This window comes from Dermacentor albipictus, chromosome 1, assembly GCF_038994185.2.
Source record: "Dermacentor albipictus isolate Rhodes 1998 colony chromosome 1, USDA_Dalb.pri_finalv2, whole genome shotgun sequence".
NCBI lineage: Eukaryota > Metazoa > Arthropoda > Arachnida > Ixodida > Ixodidae > Dermacentor > Dermacentor albipictus.
Window position 1 is genome coordinate 21007726 of NC_091821.1, and position 27487 is coordinate 21035212.

General features: G+C 42.6%; 1 protein-coding gene across 3 annotated transcripts; it reads left to right on the forward strand.

The window, feature by feature from the left end:
• Window positions 1-497: 497 nt before the first annotated feature.
• On the forward strand, window positions 498-27487 carry LOC139054729 (uncharacterized). Of its 3 annotated transcripts, XM_070532270.1 has the most exons (5): window positions 498-644; window positions 9514-9813; window positions 14364-14520; window positions 25099-25168; window positions 26727-27487. In XM_070532270.1, exons 1-4 carry the CDS (start codon window positions 531-533, stop codon window positions 25125-25127), a joined length of 600 nt encoding a protein of 199 aa, XP_070388371.1. In that variant the 5' UTR covers window positions 498-530; the 3' UTR covers window positions 25128-25168; window positions 26727-27487. The 3 variants fall into 3 exon arrangements, 1 of the variants encoding a protein (XP_070388371.1); XR_011511461.1 differs by lacking the exon at window positions 9514-9813; XR_011511462.1 differs by lacking the exons at window positions 498-644; window positions 9514-9813 and adding an exon at window positions 5622-5779.

Below are 27487 nucleotides of genomic sequence, written 5' to 3' on the forward strand. Positions count from 1 at the left end.
GCCTTCCTCATTCACGCTAAAGTTAAACTTCTGTAACACTGCAAAACATACAGGCCTTACGGAAGAGAGAACGAAAAATGTCAATTATTCTATAATTTCGCGTATGAATTATCCTGCCGTGCGGGATAACAAAATCGCGAGGTATGCTACGTTGGTCGTTTCTCAATCTTGCACACTGCACTGGTTCAACGTACTTAGCGCTTCGATCGCGCACGAGAAGGTGAATTAAATGTAAATAAATATTAATCGAGATTGAAACTGTCCGCTTGTCAGGCCCTGCATGCATGCTTCCCCATTGCTAAATTCTCCGAGAAGCGACGAACAGTTTCGGTTTCAGTTCTTATATCTTTCACTACACAGCAAATTCTAAATAAACAGATAGCACAATAAAAAACAAAAGCTTTATTAATAGCATTTGCAACATCTAATTGCATGTTTTTATGTTTTTTTATTATATTTTCAACGTGTATTGCAATGCGGTCATGATTCCTACCGCATATGTCTGTTTCCAACGAGTCTGTTACGATTCCATGGTTCCGCATCATCTTCCGCCGTGGTCGCTTGGTTTCGCGCGCTCTCTCAAAGTGTTCAATGGAGTGTTTTCAGAGTTGGGCGAGCGTAGCCGGTCTGCGTTTCAATCGAAGGTAATTGTTTCGTTTGTCAACTATTTTTTATCAATCTGGCCTGCTGGCATACATGTGATGACCCTTTTTTAAAGCGAGCCTTTATTTGCCTCTTCCTTCGACTTTCCCACTGCTGCTGCTGCTGCTGCTGTGGCTACTGCTGTCAAGCACACCGCGTCGGTGGGGGGAGGGGTGGTTCAGAGCGTATTTATACGTGGCAGGGGCGAGTTAGAGAGGGAAAGGCGACGCTAGAAACTCATTTTCACCCCACCGCGTCGAATGTGCACAGTGCCCTCTGGAGCTCCCTGGCCGTCGCCACATTAGCCTCTTGAAAGCTGTAATTATCCGTGACTCCCCTAGCTCAGAAGCATTGCAGAAACTGCAGTGCTTCCCGTTCTACTAACGTGGGAGTCCAGAGGGGACGTGGATAGGGAGAAGGGGGGCGAAGGGGCAATTCCCATACAAGGGGCGGGGGGGAGGGGGGGGGGGTATGACGTTAGAAGGCAAACAAACTCTACTACTATGCGACGGCGGTTGCGGGAAAACTAGAAGCTTCAGTTCAAGGTACGGAACAGTACGTTGCTGCTATTTCTGCAAAATAAACACAGTGCAAATATGTCAAGTGGACAAACTACGCAGGGCGTGGAGAAGCAGAGCCGCATTAATTAAAGCGCACCGCAGGGTCCAGGCGACACTACGGAACCGGTCGACCGTCAAATCAAAACACACATCCGTGCAAGCCGCGGGATTTGATCCCGACCACGGCGGCCGCCTTTCGACGGGAGCGAAACAGAAAACGCGCGTGCACTTAGATTTTGGGACACGTTAAAGAGCATCACGGTGTTAAAATTAATCCGGATTCCGCCATTACGGCGTGCCTTATAATCCGATTGTGGTTTTGGCACGTATATACAGCCCCATAATCTAATTCAAGTTTAATACTGCTGCCACAATGTGATGTGGCATGTGAGGCAACGACTATGTTCAATCCTCTCAGAGGTTATGAAATATGGCACACAACAACGCCTCAAGCAAACACCTCTCCCTGCGTGTTCTGTGTACTAGACAGACAAACAGCACTGGTGCCTGCAGGGTAACATTTAACATCAACTGACCACTCTTGTGTTAGACGAAACGTTGAAGAAATTAAGCTGAACTGTAAACATCACCGCTAGTTATCGTCAATCAAAGCATCCAGCACGGAAAGCTTCGCTTACATCGATTCCCACAGTGCGTGGGATCAGCATATTTTTTTAAGTACTCTTTAGGGCTTACGCTTGGCGGGAAGTGCGCAACATGGAAAACGAATGTGAAAATAAGTTATCCTTGCATTTTTAATTCCTCCACGTTCGTGGTGTCATTCCAGTGGTACACTCTCAACGTCAGTACATAGCACAAGTCAATTTAGTGGCTGTTGAGAATCTGAACAATGAGTACACAGGCAAGAAGTATGGGAGAAGCACTCAGATGTTTTCTGTTGAATGCACTAGTGTAAATAATAAGCAGCAAGTTTTGGGTGAGCTCCATCACTTAAGCTTGCGTAAGTTAACAATACGTTCTGTAGCGTCGCACCCGCAGCCGGCCAACATAGGGGCCTAGCGTCTGGAAGAACGATGCAGTGAGGTTGGCAGAAATGCTTCTTCCAGGTGGGAGGTCTAACGTGGCATTTATACGATTTATATATAGCATTTCAAGGACAAATTGCATCATCCCATTGGCTGTTACACATGTGGCTTTATCACACTTGATGAGCGGTACACAGGTGGCGTGATCACACCTGATTGACCTAGTGATTTCATACAAACGCACAGACCTGGAAGTCGCGGCCCCATCATGTGGACATTGCAAATAACAATGGTAGCAAGTACTACTTATGACACAAGAGGACAGCACAACACATCGTCTCCCTCAGGGAGAATTATGACTTCTTTACACAAACTTGGATGTACGTAGTTCAGATATCAATAGACCCAAATAACTATACACTGGAAGATGTACACTTTCCTTATATGATCTACAGCGTGTAAGAATGAGTTACTTCTGTAGGAATAAAAAAGAGGATTATGCGGTTCAGATGTATGCATTAGGTATACACAGTATACTTCCCATTATTAAGTGACAATTCTCAAGACTTGTCAACACGTACTAACACAATTATGTGCTGTAGAGACTTATGCATACCCGCCGTGGTTGCTCAGTGGCTATGGTGTTAGGCTGCTGAGCACGAGGTCGCGGGATCGAATCCCGGCCACGGCGGCCGCATTTTGATGGGGGCGAAATGCGAAAACGCCCGTGTACTTAGATTTACGTGCACGTTAAAGAACCCCAGGTGGTCGAAATTTCCGGAGTCCCCCACTACGGCGTGCCTCATAATCAGAAAGTGGTTTTGGCACGTAAAACCCCATAATTTTTTTTCTTTTAGACTTATGCATGAAGATTACCATTGATTATGCATGTACTAAAGCTGCGCTTATGTGCGTACAGTCATCATCAGTTCAATGCTCAGAGCTGCACTTTGTAAGCGGCTCTTCAGCATATGATATTACTAATGCTGCAGGTGAGCTGAAAAATTCGTTTACTTAATGTTTGTGTAACTATTCAGTTTTCACCAGTGAGGCACAGCGTCAGACAGTGCGGAGCTTGTGTCTTTCACCCAGAACTTCACATTACGCAGAATGAAAGACCCATGTACATAGAAGATCGAATGATACAAAAAATGGAACACAATAAATATTTAATGATACAAAACTGTAAATGTAAGAAAATGTTCTGCACCCTCGTCAACATGTTAAGAATACAATAGGTAAAGAAGAAAATGTAATGAATAAACTGTAACTCGCAGCAAAATTCACACTGCATACATCACACATGTCCACTGCGGCTACACTAAGTAATAGGCCTAAAAGCAGTAGAGCCCCAGGAGATGACAAAGGCCGTATGAGTCTATGTCACAGTCCCGAAGCCAGGCCGGAAGTTTTCGCATTCCTTGTGGCCAAATTGCTTCCGGATCAACAGTAGAACTTGGAGAGTTGTGACTATAAGTAGCCGACTTTGAAGTTCCGTCCCACCATTTCCCTCTCTTGTGCTGAAAACACTCTACGTTGCCCTGTGCTGAGGAGGGTTGATCCTGGGTAACATCAAACTCTCCCTCTGGATTGTGGAATGCTTTTGCCTGTGTGGAATCTGTCTGAACAGAATGCTTAACCAACAGCTGACCTATAGCTGAAGTAATGAAATGATTAAGTCTGAGTAAGAGTTTAAGTAATCTCTGTCTCATACCAGCTCATAGCTGTCTGTTGCAGGATGAGATCTCGAATTGGGAATGCATGTCAGCTTTGGTGTGTTCCCTTTACTTCCATCGCTTAGCATAACTGTAGGAGGACTAACCTTTTCCTTAACTGTAAGTGGCTTACTGTATTTGAACAACCATCTCTTAGGAAGTTCTACATTCACTGTATCGCCTACTTTCATCAGAGTTGATTTGGCCCTTCTACGCTGATCCCCATACAGCTTACCTTGTTCCTGCTTTTGGTTCATCTTTTGTCTGACTTTCTAGGAACCTTCTTGCAGACCACCATGAGTGGCTTGATGACATCATTCTCTAGTCCATGTGGCACGTTGGCGACCTGCTGCAGAAGAGCCAGGGGTAGCTGCTGCACCTTGGCGGGCACCGGCACGATACCCTGCCGCCGCTTGATCCGGTGGACATAGCCCTTAATGAGCCCCAACTCACCATCAAAGAGATGTTCATACACCAAAAGTACGCCTGCAGGAAGTTGTGAGGATAAATGTGTCGCTCATCGACACATTAAATTGGTTCCACCTATCTGAAGCCGAAGTTGCTGGATATTTTTGAGACCCACAAGTGAAGTCCCATGTGGGGTCACATACAATGTGACGTTGCTTTGTTTTCCTTGGCGTCGAAAATCCGTTTGAAAACAGCCAAATATCTTGATGCGCCCTTTGGAGAAGCTCTGAAGTTGCACCAAAGTTTTCACAAGTTGATACTTCTGGTCGAAGGATTTCTTGAAGCCCTCTTTTGTCATGAAAGGCACGGTAGCTCGAGTATCCAATAGAAGCTGCATATGTATGTTGGGACCAGTGGCCACTGAAACACTTAAGTCCTTTGTGCTTGGAAGTGAAGTATTCACAGAGAGAATCGATGTCATTGAGACAGTTTCTGTTTACACTGGAGTAACATTCTGAACTGGCAATGTGCCTTGTTCTTCCGACAAACGGTAGCCAGGTGTTCCTTGATGCTGCAGAAGTTGCAAGTTTTGTTGCTGGCCAGACAATTTCTTGAAGATGCTAAGTGTCCAGAGCTGCCACACTGGTAACATGGACCTATTTGATCCATAGAACTTAAATCCCTGGTTCGAATGCCATCCTGCTGATGCATAGGGCAGGTGCGTGAGCATGCACGGCCATCTTGGGAATGCCATCCCATCGTGCCAGGTGGGAGACCATGGCCATCTTGACCTGAACGCTGCTCCGCTGAACCGCCATCTGGCGCTACCCCGACGTGCTGGACGTTCTCAGTGTCGTCGCATGCTTGGTGCTAAACGCTCTCAGTGTCGCCAAACACTTGGTTAGCTTTCTGCATCGCTTCTGAATCTCAACCGATTTCTTTGACTTTATCCAAGGTCAGATGTTCGCCTTAAGACAGTAGGTTGCTACGGACATATGGGTTGGCGACCATATGAATTATTTAATCCTGGATTCGGTCCTCTTACATAACACTGAATTTGCAAGCGACTGATTTCTCCTTGAGGGCTGTGACGTATTCCATGAAACTTGTCTGGCAGCTCCTTTCGGCTTGTGAACAGATGTCTCTCCGACCAAACACTTGTAGTTTCTGAGAAAAACCGATCCAAGAGTTTCAATAGCTCCTCGTACTCACTTGTCGTAGCTGTTGTCTCTGTAGTCAACGTACTGGGTGCCTGAGCTGCATTTCGTCCCAATGTTGCACTTGTATTTGCTGCTTGTGCTTCAGCCTGCTCTTCTGCTGTGAAGTATTTCTGCTGGCCTTCCCAGCCCCAAACGCTGATGAGCGCTAAATTGTCGACACTCGTCCTCTCATCCGCTCCCACTGGCCGCCTTCAGGTGTACCTGGAAATCCTTTTTCCATCAGTACTACGGAATAGGAGGTGTACCAGGTAAGTCGAGAAATTGAGGAAGGTTTGTGAAGAGGGACGTCATGCTTGAGCGTTGTAAACAGAAGTGGGGCTAGGGAAGCCGAAGGAAGAAGGCAATATGACGTCACCAAAGACGGCGTAGACGAAGAAAGAATGCCTAGTCCGACACCAGCTGAAGCACTCGGAGAGACTACGAAGTCATGCGCAGAAGTACTAGTGAAGTGACGTAACTAACTAACGTTGTCACTTACAACATTTGAGGCACGGCAGGTTCTTCTAAATCCTTGTCGCCATTCTGTAGCATTGCACCCGAAGCTGGCCGACAAAAGGGCCTAGCGTCTGGAAGGTTGATGCGGTGAGGTTGGCGGAGACACTTCTTACGGGTGATACGGTCTAGCCAACGTGGCGTTTATTCAACTTATATAGCATTTCAAGGACAGGTTGCACCATGCCATTGGCTGTTACACAAGTGGTGTTATCACACTTGATTGGCAGTACACAGATTGCATGATTGCACCTGATTGGCCTAATGAATTCATACAAATGTACAGACATGGAGGTCACAGCTCTATCAAGCGGACATTGCAGATAACAATGCTAGCGAGGGCTACGTATGACACCAGAGGACAGCACAACACAACACCTTCCTTTCACTTGTGCTCTGTATCAGTACGAATTGAAACACAAGCAGCCAAGCACATTGTATCTGCACAACTGCTTCAGCCAGCTCTGGCTTGCACTATGCCCCTATGCCAGAGCCAAGCAGCACGTAAGAAAAGCTTTCCTAAGTTGCTGCCGGTGCGCTGTATTTTCTCCACATCACCACGATGGAGTGACACTGGCAGCCCTGAGTCGTCGTCGTTTCCTGTCAAGCATGTGGCTCCTACCCACTATAGGGGATGTAGATGTAGATGTAGAGCCTCTTAGTGACACATAGTATCTTTGTTTAAAAGAACTGTGGCAATAGCTATATAACTATATAGTGGCCTGGATAGAAGAGTTCCTTTCCAATAGACAATTCTTTTGTTTCAAGGATGGGGTTACATCGGGTACATATAAACAGACAAAAGGCGCACCACAGGGATCAGTTCTTTTTCCGTTTCTGCGTAATATTTTGTTATATAGTCTGTCCGAGTTTATCAGGATGTGTAACTTTATCTCTATGCTGATGCTATTGCAATTTTTCTTCGCATCACGGGATATCAATGCATTGCACCAAACTTTGCAATCTCATTTGTCGGTGCTTGAGTCCTGGCTGGATGGACTCTTTTTTTCCCCTTAACGTCAAGAAATGCTCATTCCTTGTGTTTCCATTGTCAAATCCCGTTTTCATTTCTCTTCATTATCGAAATGAGACGATACCACAAGTCACGGCTCTGAAGTACTTAGGGATAACATATGATGGTATGCTAACTTGGCAGCAGAAAATTGAAACAAATGCTAGTAAAGTATGATGTACAGTGGGATTATTGCCCCGTTTCAGTAATAAAAAGATGGGTATGCATAGGTCTACGTTGCTGATTATTTATAAGCTTTATGTCCACCCCATTTTCGATTTCGGCTGTGTTCTTTCTTCAGGATGTGCAACATACAAGCTAAGACCTTTAATACTAATAGAAAGGCAAGTGCTGCGTCTTTGTCTTAGGCTGTCACATTTTGTGGTTAATCTCGTGCTTCATCTGGAGGTTGGAATTCTGCTTGAGTCCAGATTTAAGCAACTTACTGTCCTGACTTTTCTGAAGCTATACGATGCACCCCTCTCCTGTTCCCAACCCATTTTTATCAATTCTCCTTATTCATTTTTCAGAACATATGGGTAGCGTTATCGACAACCACAAGTTGTTTTTGTTCAGAGACTGTGATCAGAGCTTCATGTTTGGCTACCGTGCCTGATTTCTCCAAAACTAATGTGCTAAAAGTGAAACTGATTTTTGATGACATTTTTCCAAAACACACGAAACTTCTTCCAGCATGCATACTTGAAGGTCTCCTTCAAGTATGCACCTCCTTCAAGATCATCTTAGTTGATTTCCGTCTCACCTGGTTATTTCTATGGATGCAACACAACATTTAGAGAAGGCCGGCATTGGCATCTTTTCAAATCAGCTTAACTGGTCATTTGCTCTTCGTCTCGCTGATTATACCCCAATATTTCTTGCAGAATTTCTGCCATTATTCTAGCCACGAAAATATTGGGTCCACAGGATTCTAAAGTAATAGTTGTTACCTATGCATTTTCAGTTTATAAACATTTAACTTCTAATAATCCGCCACACCTTCTGAGTATATTTTTGATGCTTACTCCAGACAATTTGTCTGAAGTCCTCTTTGTGTGGATTGCCGGTCATAGTGGAATCTTTACAAATGAATCAGCTGGTTTGCTTGCATCGTCATCGCTAAATGGCCCAGTCTTAAATTTTCTTACTGATTTCGCTTTTATAACAGGAGTTAGATTAAAACAACTTTTATTTCTAAATTGTAATGATTCATCCCTACTTTCCGCAGATTGTTTTCGACATCTAAATTTCTGGTGGAACATGCGCAAATGCCTTTCGCGACAATGCGAGGTGGCCTTAACAAGTTTCTGTTGTAGAGTTCCCCGCCTAAGTTTTTACCTTCATAGATCTGGTTTATCCATAACTAACCTCTGCTCTTTTTGCAATGAACCAGAAACTATTGACCATTTCTTTCTTGCTGCCACTTCTCCTTCCTCCACAGAATGTTACCTTTATTTCCAACTAGTAGCTAGGGTTAGTGCTTACTATACCAAACACAGTGTCCTTTGGTGCCTGTCAATTAGGCACAAGCCATGGGTCAATGATTACTTCTATACACAAGTTCATTGAAGCGTCAGGAAGGTTTCGCTGCTAGGGTACTCATTGTGGGATGCTTTACTTTATTTTCATTTTATCTTAAATTTGTGTATAGGCCCTCTAGAAATTGCTATTAGCGTTTTGGGGCCTCATTCTTCGTTTTGAATGTATGCCTTTGGCCCCTTTTGGTATTCTGTTAGATGCATTTTTCAATCAGCCCAGTGTGACCAATATGTGGATACAAGCCATGTTTTATGGCAACAACAACATACCCACTCTGGGGGATGGGCCAAGAATCGAGTAGTTCAATATAACAAGAAAAAAGAATTATAAAATAATGTAAACAAAATTTGTGAATAGGTATATGGGAAACTATGGAGGATTAGTCCGTGGCACAGGTTATTGCTTCTTCCTTCTTTATATAAGAGTACAACCCTATCGTTCGAGCAACGCGACTGCAGCATTGGACGAATCGTGAATCCTCAATCACACTGTTTCACAAGGCCAGTGCTAGGTGATAAAAACTGTAAAGAAGCCACTTGCTTCGCTGTTCGAGTTTAAATTAAGGCTAATAGTATGTTTAATTATGCTCATCACTTTTTTTCCCAAGCGTGCTACGTCAAGGTGGGCTCGGCAGCAGCGCTTCGGTAATGTTGCTTCAAAATCCGCTCTGCTTCTCGGTGCAGGTTCTCGCTACCCTAATCACAGTATGGTCACCGAACCAGGCTTGTGCATCGGACGGACTTCATTGACATGTGCGAGATCAGCGAGAACATCCCGCCTTTCCTCCTGACATCTGCGCTTGCGCCTTCATCTGTGACGTCACATCACGTGGGACTTCCAGCGCCTTTAAAACGGGTCGCACTGCAAGTTGCCTCCTGTGGGCTCGGCAGCAGCGCTTCGGGAATGTTGCTTCAAAATCCGCTCTGCTTCTCGGTGCAGGTTCTCGCTACCCTAATCACAGTATGGTCACCGAACCAGGCTTGTGCATCGGACGGACTTCATTGCCACAATCTTGGTGACAGCGTCATCGAGGTATCAGTGGATGGTGACATGTACGAGATCAGCGAGAACATCCCGCCTTTCCTCCTGACATCTGCGCTTGCACCTTCATCTGTGACGTCACGTCACGTGGGACTTCCAGCGCCTTTAAAACGGGTCGCACTGCAAGTTGCCTCCTGTGGTCCCGGCAGCAGTGCTTCGGGAATGTTGCTTCAAAATCCGCTCTGCTTCTCGGTGCAGGTTAGTTCTTACTTACCTACGAAGTGCTATCGTAGTGACAACCGTTTCCTGATGCTGCTGCCATGCCCACTGCTGTTGTCTGATATGTTTCCGTTTGTGTTGAATCTTTTATCATGTGGCGATATTGAGGCGAACCCAGGTCCGACTGAGAAGGAACTCTTGATGAAGCTACTTGATGGCCAGAATAACATGATGACCACCATGAATAGCCTATTATCGAATCAAAATAGAATGGAATTAGATATAACAGATATGAAGGAAAGACTAAGCTGTTTAGAGGGTAACTCGTCTGTTCTGCAATCTTTAGAACAAGAATTTAAAAACGTGAAGTCATCTGTCGCTACTTTGCAAACACAGGTGTCATATTTACAGAATAAGTTAGATGACCAAGAAAATAGAGGTAGACGGAACAACCTGATCATTTACGGGATACAGGAACATGACAATGAAACAACGGATAGCCTAACAAAAATACTACAAGACGATCTTTTCAAGGATAAGCTGGGACTCAGTGTTAGTGGCATGGAGAGATGTCACAGACTAGGCAAAAAGAGCAGAAAACGCCGCCCAGTGATAATTAAATTCTTGGATTATCATGAGAAACTAACAATTCTCAGGTCTTGTTCAAAGTTAAAAGGAACAAACCTTTCCGTAACAGAAGACTTTTCATTCAGAGTGCGTCAAATACGAAAAAAATTGTGGCTAAGTGCGAAACAGGAAAAAGAAAATAATGCTAAGGTGAAGTTGTTCTTTGATAAGTTAAGCGTGGACGGCGTAATGTTTGGCTGGGACGAAGCTAAAGATAAGCGCTTTAAAATTACTAAAAAGAAATGAATTGAGAAGATAAACAGCAGGCCTTTCACAATTCTTAACATGAATTGCCGCAGTGTCGTGAATAAGACTGTCCAGCTTGAGAGCATGCTTTTTTCACTAGAACCCGACGTGGCCGTACTAACTGAAACTTGGTTAATCGATGATATATTTGACAGTGAATTCGTACCAAAGAATTATAAAGTGTTACGTAGGGACCGGGATAGAAGAGGGGGAGGTATTGCTATACTGTATAAATCTTCCATTATGCTGCAGACAATGCCTGATGTTCCGGATGTAGAAAGCATATTTTGTAAATTATATGTCAATAATTTTACATATATCCTTGCAGGTTTGTACAGACCTCCTAACTCCACTGTTGATTACTTGGAGCGCTTGTCAACTTATATGCATTCATATGTAACGCAAGAAGATAAATTAATATTAACCGGTGATTTCAACCTGCCAAATATCAATTGGGAAACTTTTTCTTCGTATCCAATTCAAAGTGCGGAAAGTGTTATGACTAATATAGCTTTTACTTTTGATCTACTGCAAATTGTGCAGGATTTCACAAGAATTCGAAATGATTCAAGGTCCATTCTTGATTTGTTTTTTGTAAGTGGCACCATTAAAGACTGCATCTCACATACAGTAACATCTGGTATTTCTGATCATAAAGCAGTTGTCCTGACGTTGAAAAGTGCTTTAATAAATCGAACCAATAACGTTCAATGTTTTCCAAATTTTTCAAGAGCACAGGATGACTCTATAATAGATGCGCTAGCTTTTAACTACGATCACTTTCAAGGCCTTGATTGTAGTGTAAACGACCTCTGGCTTTTCTTTAAAGACCTCATTTTTGATTGCGTGGAACGCTTCGTTCCTAAAATAGTGAAGAAGTCGGAGCGCCGCAATCCATGGATTACGCGGGAGACGTTACAGATGAGGCGGAAACTTAAGCGATTAAAAAAGAAACGCGCCCTAATGAAGGACGGCGAAGAACTTAAAGCCGATATTGATAACTTGTCCGAAAAACTTCACGAAAAGATTGTCAAAGATAAAGAGTATTATCACAGCACATTACTACCAGACTTTATCAGATCATCTCCCGAGAAATTCTGGAGGGTTGTGACGCCCGCCTCTTCGTCTTCCGACACCTTTTTTATTAACGGTGAAAGTGTGCGGGATGAGAAAATTGTGTGTTCTGCTTTTAATAACCATTTTAAAAGTGCATTCACAAGTGATGATGGCTGTTTGCCATGCTTTTCTGCTGAACTGCCTTCCCTTCCCGACATTGTTATTTCGGAACAGGGTATTCTAAATTTATTGTTAAAGCTTGACATTAAGAAGTCTCCAGGACCAGATGATATTCCGAACTGTTTTCTAAAGCGTTATGCTGAATGGTGTGCAGAATATCTGTACATTCTATTTGCGAAGTCAATTAACGAAGGATCACTACCGGAAGACTGGAAAATTGCTAGAATAAAACCTTTACATAAATCGGGGGATAAATCACGCATCAATAATTACAGACCGATTTCATTGACATCAACATCTTGTAAGCTCTTAGAACATATAATTCATAAACATATAACTGGATTTCTAGACGAACATAACGTTTTCACAAACATGCAGCATGGTTTTAGAAGTGGCCTATCGACGACTACTCAACTAGTTGAAATCATACATGACTTTGCTAACACTGTAAACAAAGGGAAACAAACAGGCGCGATATTCATGGATTTCAGCAAGGCATTTGATAGGGTGTCTCATGTTAAATTGCTTCATAAGCTAAGAGCTGTGCTTAAAAATGATAAAATACTAGCATGGATTAAAGCCTACCTTACAAACCGCCATCAGTTTGCTACTGTAAATAAAACAACCTCTGATATAGCTGCTGTAAATTCTGGTGTCCCACAGGGATCTGTTCTTGGCCCCCTTTTCTTTTTGTTATATATAAACGATATTGTCACTAACCTCTCTGTTAAAATCAGGCTTTACGCTGACGACTGCGTTCTGTACGATGAAATAACAACGGAAGAAGACCAACTTAGGTTAAACAGGGACTTTAATAAGGTAGTTGAGTGGTGTAGACAATGGCAAATGAGCATTAATTTCGAAAAGACAGTATATATGCGGATAACATTAAAAAAGAAGCCACTGGTATATCGCTATGGCACAGAAAACGCTTTTTTGGCAGAGGTAACACAATATAAGTACCTTGGCTTGTACATAACAAAGGATCTTTCCTGGTCAAAGCACCTTGACACAGTAATAGCAAATTGTGGCCGCAAGTTGTTTTTTCTAAGACGCGTATTAAAATCTTCCACACCAACAGTACGTCTATTGGCATACAAAACACTAGTCCGCCCCGTTTTAGAATATGCTATAGTTATATGGGACCCGTTCACTAAAAGCGATATTGGAAAGCTAGAAAGCTTACAGAAAAAAGCAGTTCGATTCATTTACAATACATATGGGCGTAGTTCTATTACTAACCTTTTATCTCGGAGCGGCTTGCCTTCTATAAGTGACAGAAATCGTGCATGTCGTTTAAAGTTCTTTTTCCAAATAATAAATGGTCACTACAACATCGACACGTCTCGCATTATCACCTATGCAACAGGCTACGCTACCAGACAGCGACACTCACTAGCTGTAACACCATTTACAACACGTGTCAACTGCTTCAAGTATTCCTTTTTTCCAAGAACTATAGTAGATTGGAATAAGCTGGCCGATAAAACTGTAACACAGGACTCACTATCACTTTTTGAAACATATCTTTAACTTTTTTTTGTGCACTTGCAGAGATTGTCAGTGATAGCACTGTTTTACTGTATGATTGGGAAAGATCACCGATGTAACCTTGAAGCGCTTGTTTTTTGCGCCTGCGTTTTTTTTTTTTTGCGCCTGTGTTTTCTGCGCCTGTTTTCTGTGCTTGTGTGAAACGCTTGTGTGAAGCGCTGGTTTGAGGAATTTTTGAGTGCTATTCCCCATTGTTGTATTTATATTGTTTCGTGAACTTATTCGTGTACCACGCTGCTAAGATCTTGTTTAAGATCGCAGTATTTATAAATAAATAAAATTAAAAAAAGTAGTTTTTCACCTTGCAAATAGTGCTAAAGTAAACATTCACATGTTCCTAAGGCTGTTGGTTTCCTTACAGGCTTCATGGAAAAGGTCTTGCACATACTGAATGGTACTGAGCAGACCTATTCACAGTATTTTAATCAGCTGCTCAGTGATTCAGACAGTGCTCCTGTGCTCTTTCATGACCTCCCAGATTTGCCTTTTTTCTTTAATGTGACAGACGTGCTGGATTATAAGAAAAAACTTTAGACGAACAGAGAAGCTCGACATCAGATGGAAATTGCTTTCCTTCATCTATTTTTATAACTCTGCCAATTTTATGGTTGTAAATATGTTTTAATTAGGGCTCTACTCCCTAGTCTTAATGTAAAGTTGCCTGTCTTGTGTAACAGTGTTGTGAAATTGGTACCAACGTCACCTTTTCATAATGTTATGATTCTTTTTATGGCACTAAGTCTGATTGATGACATACTGTAGAATTTTACATATTCAACCATTTATGAAAATTTTAGACTATGACTAAATCTAGAAATCAGTTAGCACTTCTCTATTTCCAAGAATTCATTCGGGTCGTGAAACTAAGAATGTTAACTGAATCCTAATTTATCCTTGTAGCTATATTTTTTCTTGTTTCTTTTTAACAGAAGAAGCACATGGTTGTCCAAGGAGATCACTCAGATAAACAAAGAACAACATGCATACTACAGTCCCTCCTGAGCTGGAATGCTGCAGGGAACTTCAGCTGGTTTGGTGCAAAGGGAAAGAAATTTGCCAAGCTGCATCTGTGCAAACTAATGTATGGTGAGTCTAGGAGTAGCAAGGTTTGACATTTGGGCGAGGTGGTACTGGTTGAACATCTTGAAGGGACAGCGCAAAAAGACGATGACAAAAGGCAGGAACACATAGGAGCGCTGTCCTGTGTGTTCCTGCCTTTTGTCATCGTCTTTTTGCACTATCCCTTCAAGATGTTCTAGGAGTAGCAAGCTTAATATCACTTAGTTCTTTTTAAATATAATGTTAAAAGAGTTAATTTCAGTGATATACTCACTGTACCTAGGCTGCTTTGGCAGCTGGACCCTCTAATGACTAGCTAAATGGATTGTCTATGGCAAAATATATATGAGACAGGAAATAACAGCCTATGAGTATACACCTATTGTTCACACTATACAGAGTTTAGTACTGGTGTTTAGTCCCATCTTTTTAGTAGAGTATCACACTGGTCCAAGTTTTGTGTAGTCTGCAAAACTTATAGCGAGGATAATATTGCTTCAGAATTCTGCTTCCTACAGTCACTAGATTTTGAATTTTTCTTTTAGATGCAACAAAGTGCATCAAACTCACTGCAGTGGTTTCTATTTCTCCTTTTTCATGTATTAAGACAGGAGCCCCAAGCTAATGCTTCCTCTTAACCGTGTGTAATACTAAATCCAGTCTTGGCTATATATATTATACAGTCAAACCTCGATATAACGAACACGCATATAACGAATTATTGAATATATCGAACTCTTCCGAAATAGTTTTGTCAAACACATGTATTTTTAACTTCCTATAGCGAACGCGGTTTGGCATAAAACGGATATAACGAACTTCGCGACGCCAAGCCCTACCTCACTTTAATAGCAGGCGGCAGGCTTCGTTGCACTACAAGTGTGGTGTGCGGCGCAGCAAACGTTCAGGACAACCTCGCAGGCACTGACAGCGCCGCAGATGCCACGTCGTCATCGAGAGTTGACAGCCAAAGAAATCGTCCGCATCTCACAACCGCTAACACCACCGCTTCAGCAGTGGTGGCAGCGGCGTGATCGAATGTTGCTTTTGCGTTTTAGTGTTAGCAGTGGCGTGGCCGTTGGTGACATGCCCACCAACGGCCATGTTGGTGTTGGTGACATGCCTGCAACAATGACTGTAGAAGACTTCGTAGGTGGCGACGACATCTCAGCGACCACGGCTGTACTGACGGACGCCGAAATCGCTGCGGAAGTCTCTGAACATCCCGCATGCGAAGCTCAGGCTGACCCTGTAGACGATAAGAACATTCCGACTTCACAAGAAGCACTTGCTGCGTTGGATTTACTGCGCCGCCACTGCAATGCTATTGAGGGCAGTGGGTTTGCCCTTGTTGAGTGTTTGCAAACTGTGGAACAGGGCGTGATACGGAATGCGATGAACACCAAGAAGCAGGCCACGATAACGCAGTTCTTTGTGCGTAAATAAATTAACGTGACCCAAGTAAGCGTCGTTCGAGTTGCTGTGCCTTCTCTGATTTAATTTTGCTCCCCTTGCATGTATTTTTTACGAAATTTTATATTACGAATTATGGATATAGCGAACTAATTTCCGACTTTTTAACTGTTCGTTATAACGAGGTTTCACTGTAATTATGTTATAGTGCCGGTGCATAGCTGGCGTCTGCAGGTTTCTCAGAACTTGTAGTTCACTTTATTGGGCTCGGTGGGGGGTGGCTACCACTGCCGGCGAATTTTGAAACCATTTTGTGGCAGAAGCGTTCTTTCAACTTCCAGATTGACTTCTGAAAAGAGGTCGCACCAATTCAGCTTTTCAATTTACCCTCCGAGCCAACCTAGACACCTTAACACGATACCACATCTGACATAGTGAAGGAGCAGCAAGTATGCGTAAACTATCCCCTTTCTTGGTGGTGAAATGCCTCATAAAAAGAAATGGTAAAGAATACAAAGCCCGAAAATGACCAACGGAGGCCTCCTAAGCGAATTGAGAAACAAAGAACAAGTACAAGATCTGTCCAATCTTCCCCGGTGACGTCAAAGTTGCGATTCCTTCCCATCACTCTCTAAACACCTGCAGGGGCGTTATCTCAGAGTAAGATCTCGACTTGAGTGACGAGGAACTCCTCGAAGGGTTCCAAGAATAAGATATGATCAAAGTTCAAAGGATAACAATCTGAAGAAACAATGAACTCCCTACCAAACACGTGATTCTTACTTTTGGAACTAGCATTCTCCCCGACCTCTCTCGACGCAGCCTATCTAAAGATTAATGTCGGACCGTACATACCAAACCTAAGGCAGCGCTTCAAATGCCCATTGTTCGGCCATGCATCAATCACATAGAGGCTAAGAAACATGCGCGAAGTGCAGTGCCAGCAACCATCCGTCTGTAACGCACCCCAACGCTGTGTAAACTGCAAAGGGGATCATCAGCGTATGCACCACCATATTGCAGTTGGAAGAAGGAGGAAGAGGTGATTGCCATATGAGAGTAAAAGAGAGGATTTCATTTTTCGAAGCGAGGAAGAGGCTTTCACTCTTACCTCAAAAACGCTATGCCAATGCGGTACGGCAGGGGGCAGCACCACATCGGTCTCAGGAGTCCACAGGGGTCACAGTCAGTAGTCCCACAGCAGTTCCATCCATCCCCTTGGGTCCAGCAGCCAGTTCTGCTCCACCGTCATCCAAGAAGGCCCTGCAGATGGTTGTTCCACAGGTCCCAAGGCTAAACTGAATGCCAAGGCTCGAGACATGGGTCTTGGCCCCTGACTCTCGATCATCCAGCACCTTGGAGAAGGCGTTGGAGACCGATCTGAAATCACCGACGTCATCAACACCATAAGATCTGCGCTATCTGGAGCGCACCAAGAAGGAGAAAGTAACTGTGCCGAAAAAGGGACAGGTAACCTGAACGGTTACCGCCCTCGATTAGAGTAGTGATCCTTTCATTGCATGTCACCCATCACTTTATAGTTCACATGCACATAAGTTAAGTTTTAATTGCTTTACAGTGGCTTTCTTCATCCATTGGAATTGCAGAGGCCTGATCTATAATCTAGGTTGCATTAAAGACATCATAAATAAATTCTCACCAGTGGCCTTCTGTCTTCAAGAAACAAACCTAGGGCCCAAGAGCAGTCAAATTCTTGAGGGTCTTACTGTTGTCCAAACGGACCGTGACTGCTCTAGCTGTTTGTTGGGAGGAGCCGCCATAGTCATACAGGGCGGCACTCCTACAAGAAATCTCCAGTTAAATACATCTTTCAAGGCTGTAGCAATAACCGTTCTGTCTTACAAGACCGTCACCATTTGTTCAGTGTACTTTCCTGCATAATTTCTCATAATGTAATGGCTGCCTCATCAAGTAATTTAGATAAAGGGTTAGAATTGTGCTATCTGCCATAGGCAATCTTTAAAAAAAAATTTGGTGCAGCTAAAAGAAAGAACACCCTGTATACCTGTCCCTTGTATGTCGCATTCTTGACTACGATAGTGTAGCTTTAGTGCAGCTAGGCAATCCTACATTAAATGACTTGATCCAATTCATAATCTCAGCCTACAACTGGCAAGCGGTGCCTGCAGAATATCGCCTGTCCAAAGTTTATATGTTGAAAGCATATTTAGCGCCAGCGAACAAGGACAGAAGGGAGACGGCACCACAATGCGCTAACTTCAATTTTAAAGAAACAACCACCTATTTAACCCATGCACAGTGGCGCCACATCATCCAAATTTTTAACCATTCAAAAAAGCCATCTCCTTATCTAACATGTTGACCTAAGGGGCACTAACACACATATCACTATTCCGACAGATAGCCTGAGCCTCAATAATCTCTCGCACATCTTTATCTTTGTGCTTCGCATGAACACGGCAGGACCCATACACTGGCGCACAGCCGCATTCCTAACAGTGAGTTGACAGATGACCATATTGCTTATTTCTCACGTTTAGACTGTTCTCGTAACCGGTCATTATAGCACCTTCCTGTCTGTCCAATGTATTTTTCCCCACAGGACAGCGGAAGCTCGTAAACAACAGCTTATATGCAACCCACTGGTGCTTTAGGATGATTCGTAGAGAATCTGACAGCTGGCTTACGGTACGGGTCCGTTAACTGACATATTTTCGCAAGTTGTTCTAGCGCTGAAAGGACCACTTTTGTGTCCACATGGCTAGCCATTTTTTTCTATTCTATTCTGCCGATTTTTTCTAAGGGCATAGAAAGAGTAATTAATAAAAGACTCGTGAACTTTTGCAATAAGCTTAACCTCATTAATCCGTCACAAAATGGTTTCTGCCCAAACAGGTCCACTGAAACAGCCTTACTAATGCAAAAAGAGATAATCCTCGAGGCACTTGAAAACAGGGAGATATGCATAGGTGTTTTTGTGGATTCTCGAAGGCTTTCGATCGCCTAAACCATCAAACACTACTCACTAAGCTAGAAAGATATGGAATCCGTGGCACTGCAGCTTGTCTACTAAAGTCCTACCTACAGCATCGATATCAATGTGTAACAATAGACCAGCATGTTTCAACCTTTCAACCTATAACCACTGGAGTTCCACAAGGAAGTATTTTAGGACCGCTACTGTTTATTATATACATAAACAACATAACAGATATCAGCAACCTTCCAAAATATCTTCTGTATGCAGACGATACGAGTCTCTTGTTTAGGGGCAATAACATTCCATTGCTCATTTCAAACATAAACAGTGTACCAGAAAAGTTGAAATCATAGAGCGCAGCAAATTCCTTGATAATAAATAGTAAGAAAACAAAAGCGGTACTTTTTCATTACCGTCAGAGCATCGTTACATCAAACATTAGGCTAAAAATAGACAATTCTATTATAGGGGTGGTAGACACAGTAAAAACACTAGGAATTTTCTTTAACAAGAACATGAGCTGGGACCCTCACATTAGCTCCACTTTAACCAATTTATCAAAGTGCGTCGGAATGCTCGCGAAATTTCGCTCCTATCTACCTGTATCGATTAAATTAATAATATACAACACATTATTCATGTCATATGTTAACTACTGTTTCCTTGTTTGGGGCACTACTACTCAAAATACAAAATACAAATACAAATACAAAATACACATGCTGCAAAGGAAAGCAGTATGTTACATTGCAAATGCTGACTACCTCGCACACACCGAAGAATTGTTTAAGCGATTCAAAATCATACCCGTTCATAAGCTATACGAATTTTTCTTAGCCGTAAGATATAAAAAATCCATTTTTCACAATGACAACTTCTTGATAGTATTGTCATCCCTCGAAGCAAACCCAATGCCATACTCGTTTCGAAAACACGATCGTTGGACCATTCCGTTTCGCTGTACAGAACATGGTCGACAGATGATGCGTTATGCAGTTCCAAGGTTACTAAATAAATTCATATTTGAACGTTTTTCTCTTGAAACATCTAGTACACAAACTCTAACACATCATTTTTTGTAAGCCGCTGTATTCCCTTTGCGTTAAAGTCTGACACGAATGGCATTTGCATCTCTGTTAAACACCTATGCATTGTGTATTAATGAGCATGTACGAATAGTTTATATTGATTGTTCTGAATTTCACTTATAACGATTTTTCTGAATTGTTCCGCTGTATTCCTTTTGCGTTAAAGTGTGATAGGAATGACATGTTCATCTCTGTTAACACCTATGCATTTTGTATTAATGAGCATGTACCAAGAGTTTATACCTACTTTTCTGAATTTCTTGTATTATATTCTGTTATGTAGTGTGTGTGGATTTTGTACTTTTTTTTTTTAAACTTCTGACCTTGCTGTATGCCATGTAGGGGGGCTTGGGCTCCCTCAAGCGAACATCGTTCGCTTTTTGCCTGAGCCTACCCACATCATAATGATGTAAATAAAACTGTCTTGACTTGACTTTAAAGTGTATGTGCCGTTGTATGCAGATAGGGCACTACCCCTACTTTTCCTCTGCGTTCCGTCCATTGATTTGCCACTTCCCGAGTTGTGCTGCCTGACACGCATCTTTTTAGCAGCCCTTTTGCGACCAAAACCTGCACTGACTCCGGAAACCCTGCTGCTGACAACCTTGCCGACTGATCCATAAGATCTTATGGTGGCAAGATTTTTTTAATGCATTTGCAAAGCACAAGTTGGAAATCTTGCCACCATAAAATCCATACGAGTTTTATGGATTAGTCAGGAAGGTTGTCAGCAGCAGGGTTTCCGGAGTCAGTGCAGGTTTTGGTCGTAGAAGGGCTGCTAAAAAGATGCGTGTCAGGCAGCACAACTCGGGAAGCGGCAAATCAACGGACGGAACGCAAACGGCCACTGAAAAAAGGCACTCCACAAGAACACATAGTGTAAGAGTTTCGTGCTATCCAAGACAAATATGAAAATCACGCAGCATTTTACACAGATTGTTCTAAAACACAAGAATATGTGGGTGTGAGAACCATAATGAAAAATTGGGAAAACAGTATTCGGATACACCATTTTTCATCAGTCTTTACCGCTAAAATTTATGCAGTATGGACGGCAGTTAAAAAAATTGTCACCGACAAGCAGAAGAATGCTGTCATTTATACCGATTCAATGAGTGCACTCAGAGCTTTGAATTTAAATTCTGCGTGTGAACTCCTCCTCGGTTTATAGCTTAAACGTGGTGGTTGATAAAAAATATGGTAGAACCATATGATTGTGTTGAATTCCAAGCCACGGTGGGATACCAGAGAATGAAGCAGCAAATAGATGCGCACCAAAAATAAAACCCACCAACTTGCGAAAAATGCCATGAACTGCTTACAGTAATGCACATTGTTATGACATATCCACTCATTGAAACACAGAGACATAAACTTTTGCAGAATCTGTATAACTTCATAATTCAAAAAAGGGGTAAGGCGTGCAGACACAGACTCAAGAGTAGAGAATTGGACAAGACGAACTCCGTGTTGTCCACTTCTCTTGTGTCCATGTCTGCACGCCTTACCCCTCTTTTGCATTATGAATCCTTACCAACTAGCTCAGCTTTCTGTCGTCCTAAGCTGTATAGCTTGCATATACCTTTACACCCCTCCTCAATATTGGGAGATGATTCGCTAGTGCCTTTCAGCGACTTGTTAAACTTTTTAGATGAAACCAGTGTTTTACACACACTATAAGGTAATGCAGCTTTCGCTGCCTTAACATTTGATTTCTTAATATCTTGTGGCTGGTGTAGCACAACCTTAGTTGATCTTGTGCCTTTAAACCCGAATGAACTTACTAACAATTCGCGGATAGCATATGCTGCTGTGAACATCTCAGCCAAATTTTGCAGTCGTGTGCGGTACATTAAGCTTGCAAAGTGGAGCACAAAGTCACTGTTTTCTCAAATGCTCTCTTTTCAGCATAAGCCTGCTCCTCACTCTTGTCTGGACACATTATTTCGTAATTTAGCCGATTCGCACACATAGCTGCTATTGGCTAATAGCGGACATCAATCAAGAAGGGTGTTTGGATCAGTGCACTTCTTCATACTGTTACTGTATATACTTATTGATGCAGTTTAATAAACAGGCTGAAGTAAGCGAAAATCTGCTTTTTAATCTCGATACTACCAATTATGTACTTCTCGGAGACGCCGACTGTCGTCTGCTTATGCTCAGCCACGGCCACCCACATGGGACCTAAGCTTTGGCCACCCTGCTTATTGGTGTTGTATCCATTGGGTTTCGCTAATTTTGACTAGTTTTGAACGCTCAACTAGCCTAGAACCACATGAAACTTGACGTCAGATCATACGCACGCTTGCCATCATGCGCTGACTCCTGGCCACTTTTGTTTAGATGCCTAGGCAGACTTCACTTCGTATTGAGCTGTTGACAGCACTTCAACATGCGTAAGTGCACAAGTTGGATGTGACTAGTATCCATCAGTCGAGCTGGTGCAGGACAAAACCAGTCCACACTACATGTAGCATAGCCAGACTGGAGCACATGAGCGTGCGCATGCACTCAAGCCCTGTTGTGCACAAAGCAAACGCTGCACACATGCACTATAGTTGCATGTAGGTCTGGTCTGCTACATAGCATGGATACTGCACGGTGCCATGACTAATCTGCTGGCTGAGTGCACTGTGGCCCGCTGAGAACCATGTTTGGCACGTTGTAGGTGCCAAAATTGGAAGTATTGGCGTCTACATGAACACCCAAAATCACATTTAAACTGCACGCCATGGTGACATTCAGTAGGAGAAGTGTAGTGGGCATGCCCCGCTCTGCCGTAGCCTTTGCAGTGCAGGTCATCAAAAAATGAGTGGAGGCGCCACAACAGGCATGTTTTATTGCCAATTACTGTGCTTCTGCTGAACGCATTGAAGTACTTTCTGCGGCAAAATATTCCTGAAGCAGCCTATTTTAACTTCAAATGCATTTCTTGATTTCAATAAAAAGTGGTTTAGGGCCCCTTTAAGCATTACTGCCAGAGATAAAAGTTGGTGCTACCAATATACGATCGTCAGATGAAGTGACAATGTGTTGAATGGCAAGGTCACGGTTCACCTTCCTCTAAAAATGTGAATTAAGCAACGACCACTGAAAACAAAGACAGGGTTGATCACATTTTTTGTTGCTAGAGGCTTGCTGCGTCATGAGGCTTGCTGCAAACGATAAAGCAAAACTTCTACATTGATGTGCTTTTCAAATGTTTATGCCAAGCTATTCGGCAGTGCCATCCTGATTTGTCATCTGGACAGTGCTTGTTGCACGACAATGTGACGAGTCACACCGATGTCTCAGTCCAAGAGCAGTGCCTATACAAACACCACATTCCTCCCATATGACATCTCCCATATTCACTTGCCCTGTCACCATCTGATTTCTTTTGTTTCTCTTCGTGGAATTGTCACTGAAAGTGAATAAGCATCATGAAGACGTACGGCAGCATTTCAAATTACTGTGGCTGGTGTGCTGAAGAACACGCTGGATGAAGCTGTCTCTAGTTGTTTACTTCCATGACTTCCAGAAGCAGTGCCACCTGTGCATCCATAGCCAACTGGACTACTTTGCCAAGACTTTGGGTCGTTAGTTTGTAACTTGAGCAAATGACTTTTTGTAAGCACTGTCCTGGAACATTTTTGACAAAAGGCTGTAGTAATAGTCAGGACCTAGGTATCCGATGCACACAGACCTGCTAATAGAAGGTTCAATGGTTTCATTATATCAACACATGAAACCTTGCATAAAAATTTCGGCAGAATGATTGGAGCGTAGCCAAATAAGTGCTTGAGCATCTTAAGGCAGCAATTTGTTTGTGCCGCCACTCATGTTCCTGTGGTAGTGTGCACTTCAGCGCAGGATGGTGACTGCGCCATGATACAACATTTGAACTTGGTTATTTGTGCAAGCTTGTTTTATGCCCCCACGCAGGCTTTGAGATCGGTGCCATCTGCAAGTATTTGGCCACGAAAGGCAATGCTGCGGCAGTGCTATATGTGTCAATGTCACAGCAAGAAAACAGCAACTTTACTCCATCTTTGAAATCGACATGTTAGCTGTCTTCAGTCTAAAAGTCCAGTATTTAACAATTATGCTGACAATTTAGTATTTTGAGCTTCCCACATTGAACTTCAGTGCCATTATTTCTTAATTTCTTTTTAATGTCAAAATTACTTTACTCCGATCTCCTCATGTCAAACAACATTTACTGTTTTTTCAAAGGTAATTAAGGAAAGTGCCAGAGTGGGCCAGTTGGTTAGGCATAATTCAAGCTGTTGTGCAAAGCGACGAAGGGACAGAACTTAAGCGAGAAAACATAACGCAACACCCAAGCACACTCAGGTGCCGTGTATTGTTTTCTTGCCTTCCTTCCTGTCCTGTCCCTTCGTCGCTTTGCGCAACAATTTTAATTATGTTTTTCTTTTTCAACATGCCAACTTCCTTCACAAGCCTTGTACGTGCACTGCCTGTGTGTTGGTGTCTTTTACACATATTTCAGCATGCTTATTATAACTTTTATAGCAGTACATGCCATCACCCCACCACATTGACTTCTCTTTATTTAACCTTTTAAGGGCTGTTACATTTCCTAAGGTCATGGTTTTTTTAGCACATTTACACCACCCTTAATTTGTGTTCTTATTCCATGAGCTTGCTTTCCACTGGTGGTTCATCTTAATAGTGGTTTTAAGACCCCAGGGAAGTGTATAGCCTTGAAAAGAGACCATTCATCATAATGCAGCAGAATGCTTCAGTCACCATCAGTCTTTCCTGGGCTTTTGCTTGTGGTATTACATGTTAAAACTGATATTCTACAACTGCTGAAGCAGTGAAAGTTTACATAGTTCCATAAAGTGGCGAAGGGTAATTTTTTAGCAGTTTCACCTTACAAGTTGACTCACTCTGCATCATTCCACTGAGAATGAGCACGAGGAGAGTTTCATGCTCAGAGCTGGATACCTTAATTGTGAGCCGAGTTCTATCTTAAGGGTCCCTGAAACACTTCTTGAACGTAGTAAGAAAGTGTTGTCGATCTGCTAACAAGGCTCCTGCGAACATGTGAGTGAAATATTGCACTGTATTCAGCAAAGAATTTACAATCCCGTGTCAGAAGCACGAAAAAATCACTTGCTCTCTCCTTTACAGTCTCCTCCTGTGTCATCGCAAGCAGCTGAACCCTCCAACCCATCAACAGCTATTGACTGATTTTGAAATCGTGAGCACATTCTCAGTAATACAATTATTGCTCATTTAAGTTGAATGAAAAATATAGATGCCTGCAATCTCAAAACGACAAAAACCATTTCACCTTTGCACTGCTGGTCTACACATAATGGTTGTGCGTTGCTCCGCGTAACTACCATGAGGTACTGCCACGAGCCGTCTCACTGCCAAAGTGTTCAACCTTTGGTTGAGGCCAGCTCCCCTTACGCCCCCTTGCTGTCTCCCCTGCATAGCTTCCAGAATGCTAGTGGAAATGAAAGGAGGAAGGAAGCCGCTCACTGGTCCGATAAAGTCTAAATTATCTTGTGCTTGAAGAATTCAGGATTTTAAAATTTTTTGCAGCAGAAGATTCGTGAGGCAACACTATGTAATAGTGAGGATTGTCATACTCTGATTAGTTAGAAAAGTGTTTCAGGCCTCTTTTAAGAAAACAAGATCTAGAAATAGGAAACCGTAATTTTGGAGACTCTATCGGTGGCCTTGTAGTGCATTCACGGTGCTTCCATGCACATGCAAGACACTTAAGTCCCAATTTTAAAACTATAACTGACAAGGATGGTACATAGCTAACTGGTAAATATGCAAGTACACCACTACTTATCTGAATCCTGAGTGTTAATGTCGGGAATAAATATTACTTGCCCAACGTTATTTCTTCATGAAGGCTCAGTAATAAGACTAACAGCTTATGCTTATAGTAGCGTGCTTGCACCATGTAGTATAGAACTTCACACAGCTTTGTTTTCGCATGCTGAAGCTTATCTTTTAAGTTGGAAAAGAAACCTGCTGGACCATTTGACAACCGATGAAGGTGAAATAGGGAAATTAATGCTAGGGTTCTCTGGCACCACACTTTCTCAAGCTGCAAGACAAGCCTTTTGTTGTCTAGATATGCAAAAGGATTGACACATTATCGCAATTTTGTGCCAATGGTAGGGATAAGTCTGGTGCTCTGCCTCACTTCAAGAGGAATTGAATGCAAATCATTGAATGTGAGCTTGAAGACAGTGCTACGAAGAGGAAGCGGATTACAAAGAGGATTAATTTTACTGTACAGAGAAAACAATGACAATAAATCTGCCTTCTTTTGTGACAAGAACAAGAATAATGCGAGGTGCATTTTGTTTGTTGAATAGTGAGCTGTCACATTTGCACTGTTTCCTTGACAGTAAGCCATTATAACTTAAGCAGTCATGTGTACTGCCTGCATCACATAATCAGCATTGTCTGAATTCCAGAAGCTGCTAGGAACAAGCCAACTTGAGCCAGTATGCTGTCACACTCTACTATCAAAGCAGCCGCAGCATGGCTGACAAAACTGCTGCTTGAGCGCCAACTCAAGCAGCAGTTTGAGGCAATTGGAGCCTCAATCATTGAATTGAGGCTCCACGTCATAATTATGAGTCCGGCAGCTCCCTAAGGAAGCAAAAAAGTGGGAGACAATATTTTTGTGTCAGTACTCATTTACTGCATTTCTTGCTTTTAAGAGTGTAATAATATTGATGTGCAGTTTGTTTTACACTGTTGATGTTTTGTTTTAACTGGTGCAGAATACCCAAAACCGTTCGTCCCAACAATCCCTGCGTAAGCAGCTGCATCTTTCCCTCAGGTGGGACGAAGTTCCATTCCCATGATCACATTGACCAACTTTCAGCATGGGAGTCCCAGTTGTCAATAGGAAACGGGAACCAAGTACTCCAGGGTGAAAATCAAGTGTTTCCAGTTGAAATGGTGGGCCTGCTGATCAAACATAGCTCCAAGACCTACAACAGTCCTTTGTAGTAGGCCAGCCTCAGTTCAGTTGTAATTTTAATCAGTAACTTTTGAAAGCACCACAAATCAGTTGTGTGTGTGTATTGTGAGAAATTGTTCTATAGGCTAATGTGAAGAGTGGTATAGTTTTGGCAGCCATTATTTAGGCAAGATAAGTTTTCCAAAACATCGGTTATGGGAAAGGTTTATTCATAAGAGAGCATTGTGAATGCACCTTTGCTGCCTTTTAAGCTTACAATTCTGTCCAGGACATGGCCTGTTCTTTATCTGCAATGTTTGCTCTATCAGAAAATCAAGTGTGCTACATACATGATGCTCTTTAAGAAAAGCTAATCAGTCCCTGTACCCTTTTAAGAACATTTTAATTACCATTTTAGCTGAAACAATTTCACTTTTGTTGCATTGATAATTAAGATGTCTGTGAGTTTTCCATAAACATGTTGTATTTACTAGGAACCCTTTGTATTAGTCGTATTCATGGAAACATATTCATCAGATCTGTATTTATTGAATAAACTGCATTTTCACTGCTCCCTTA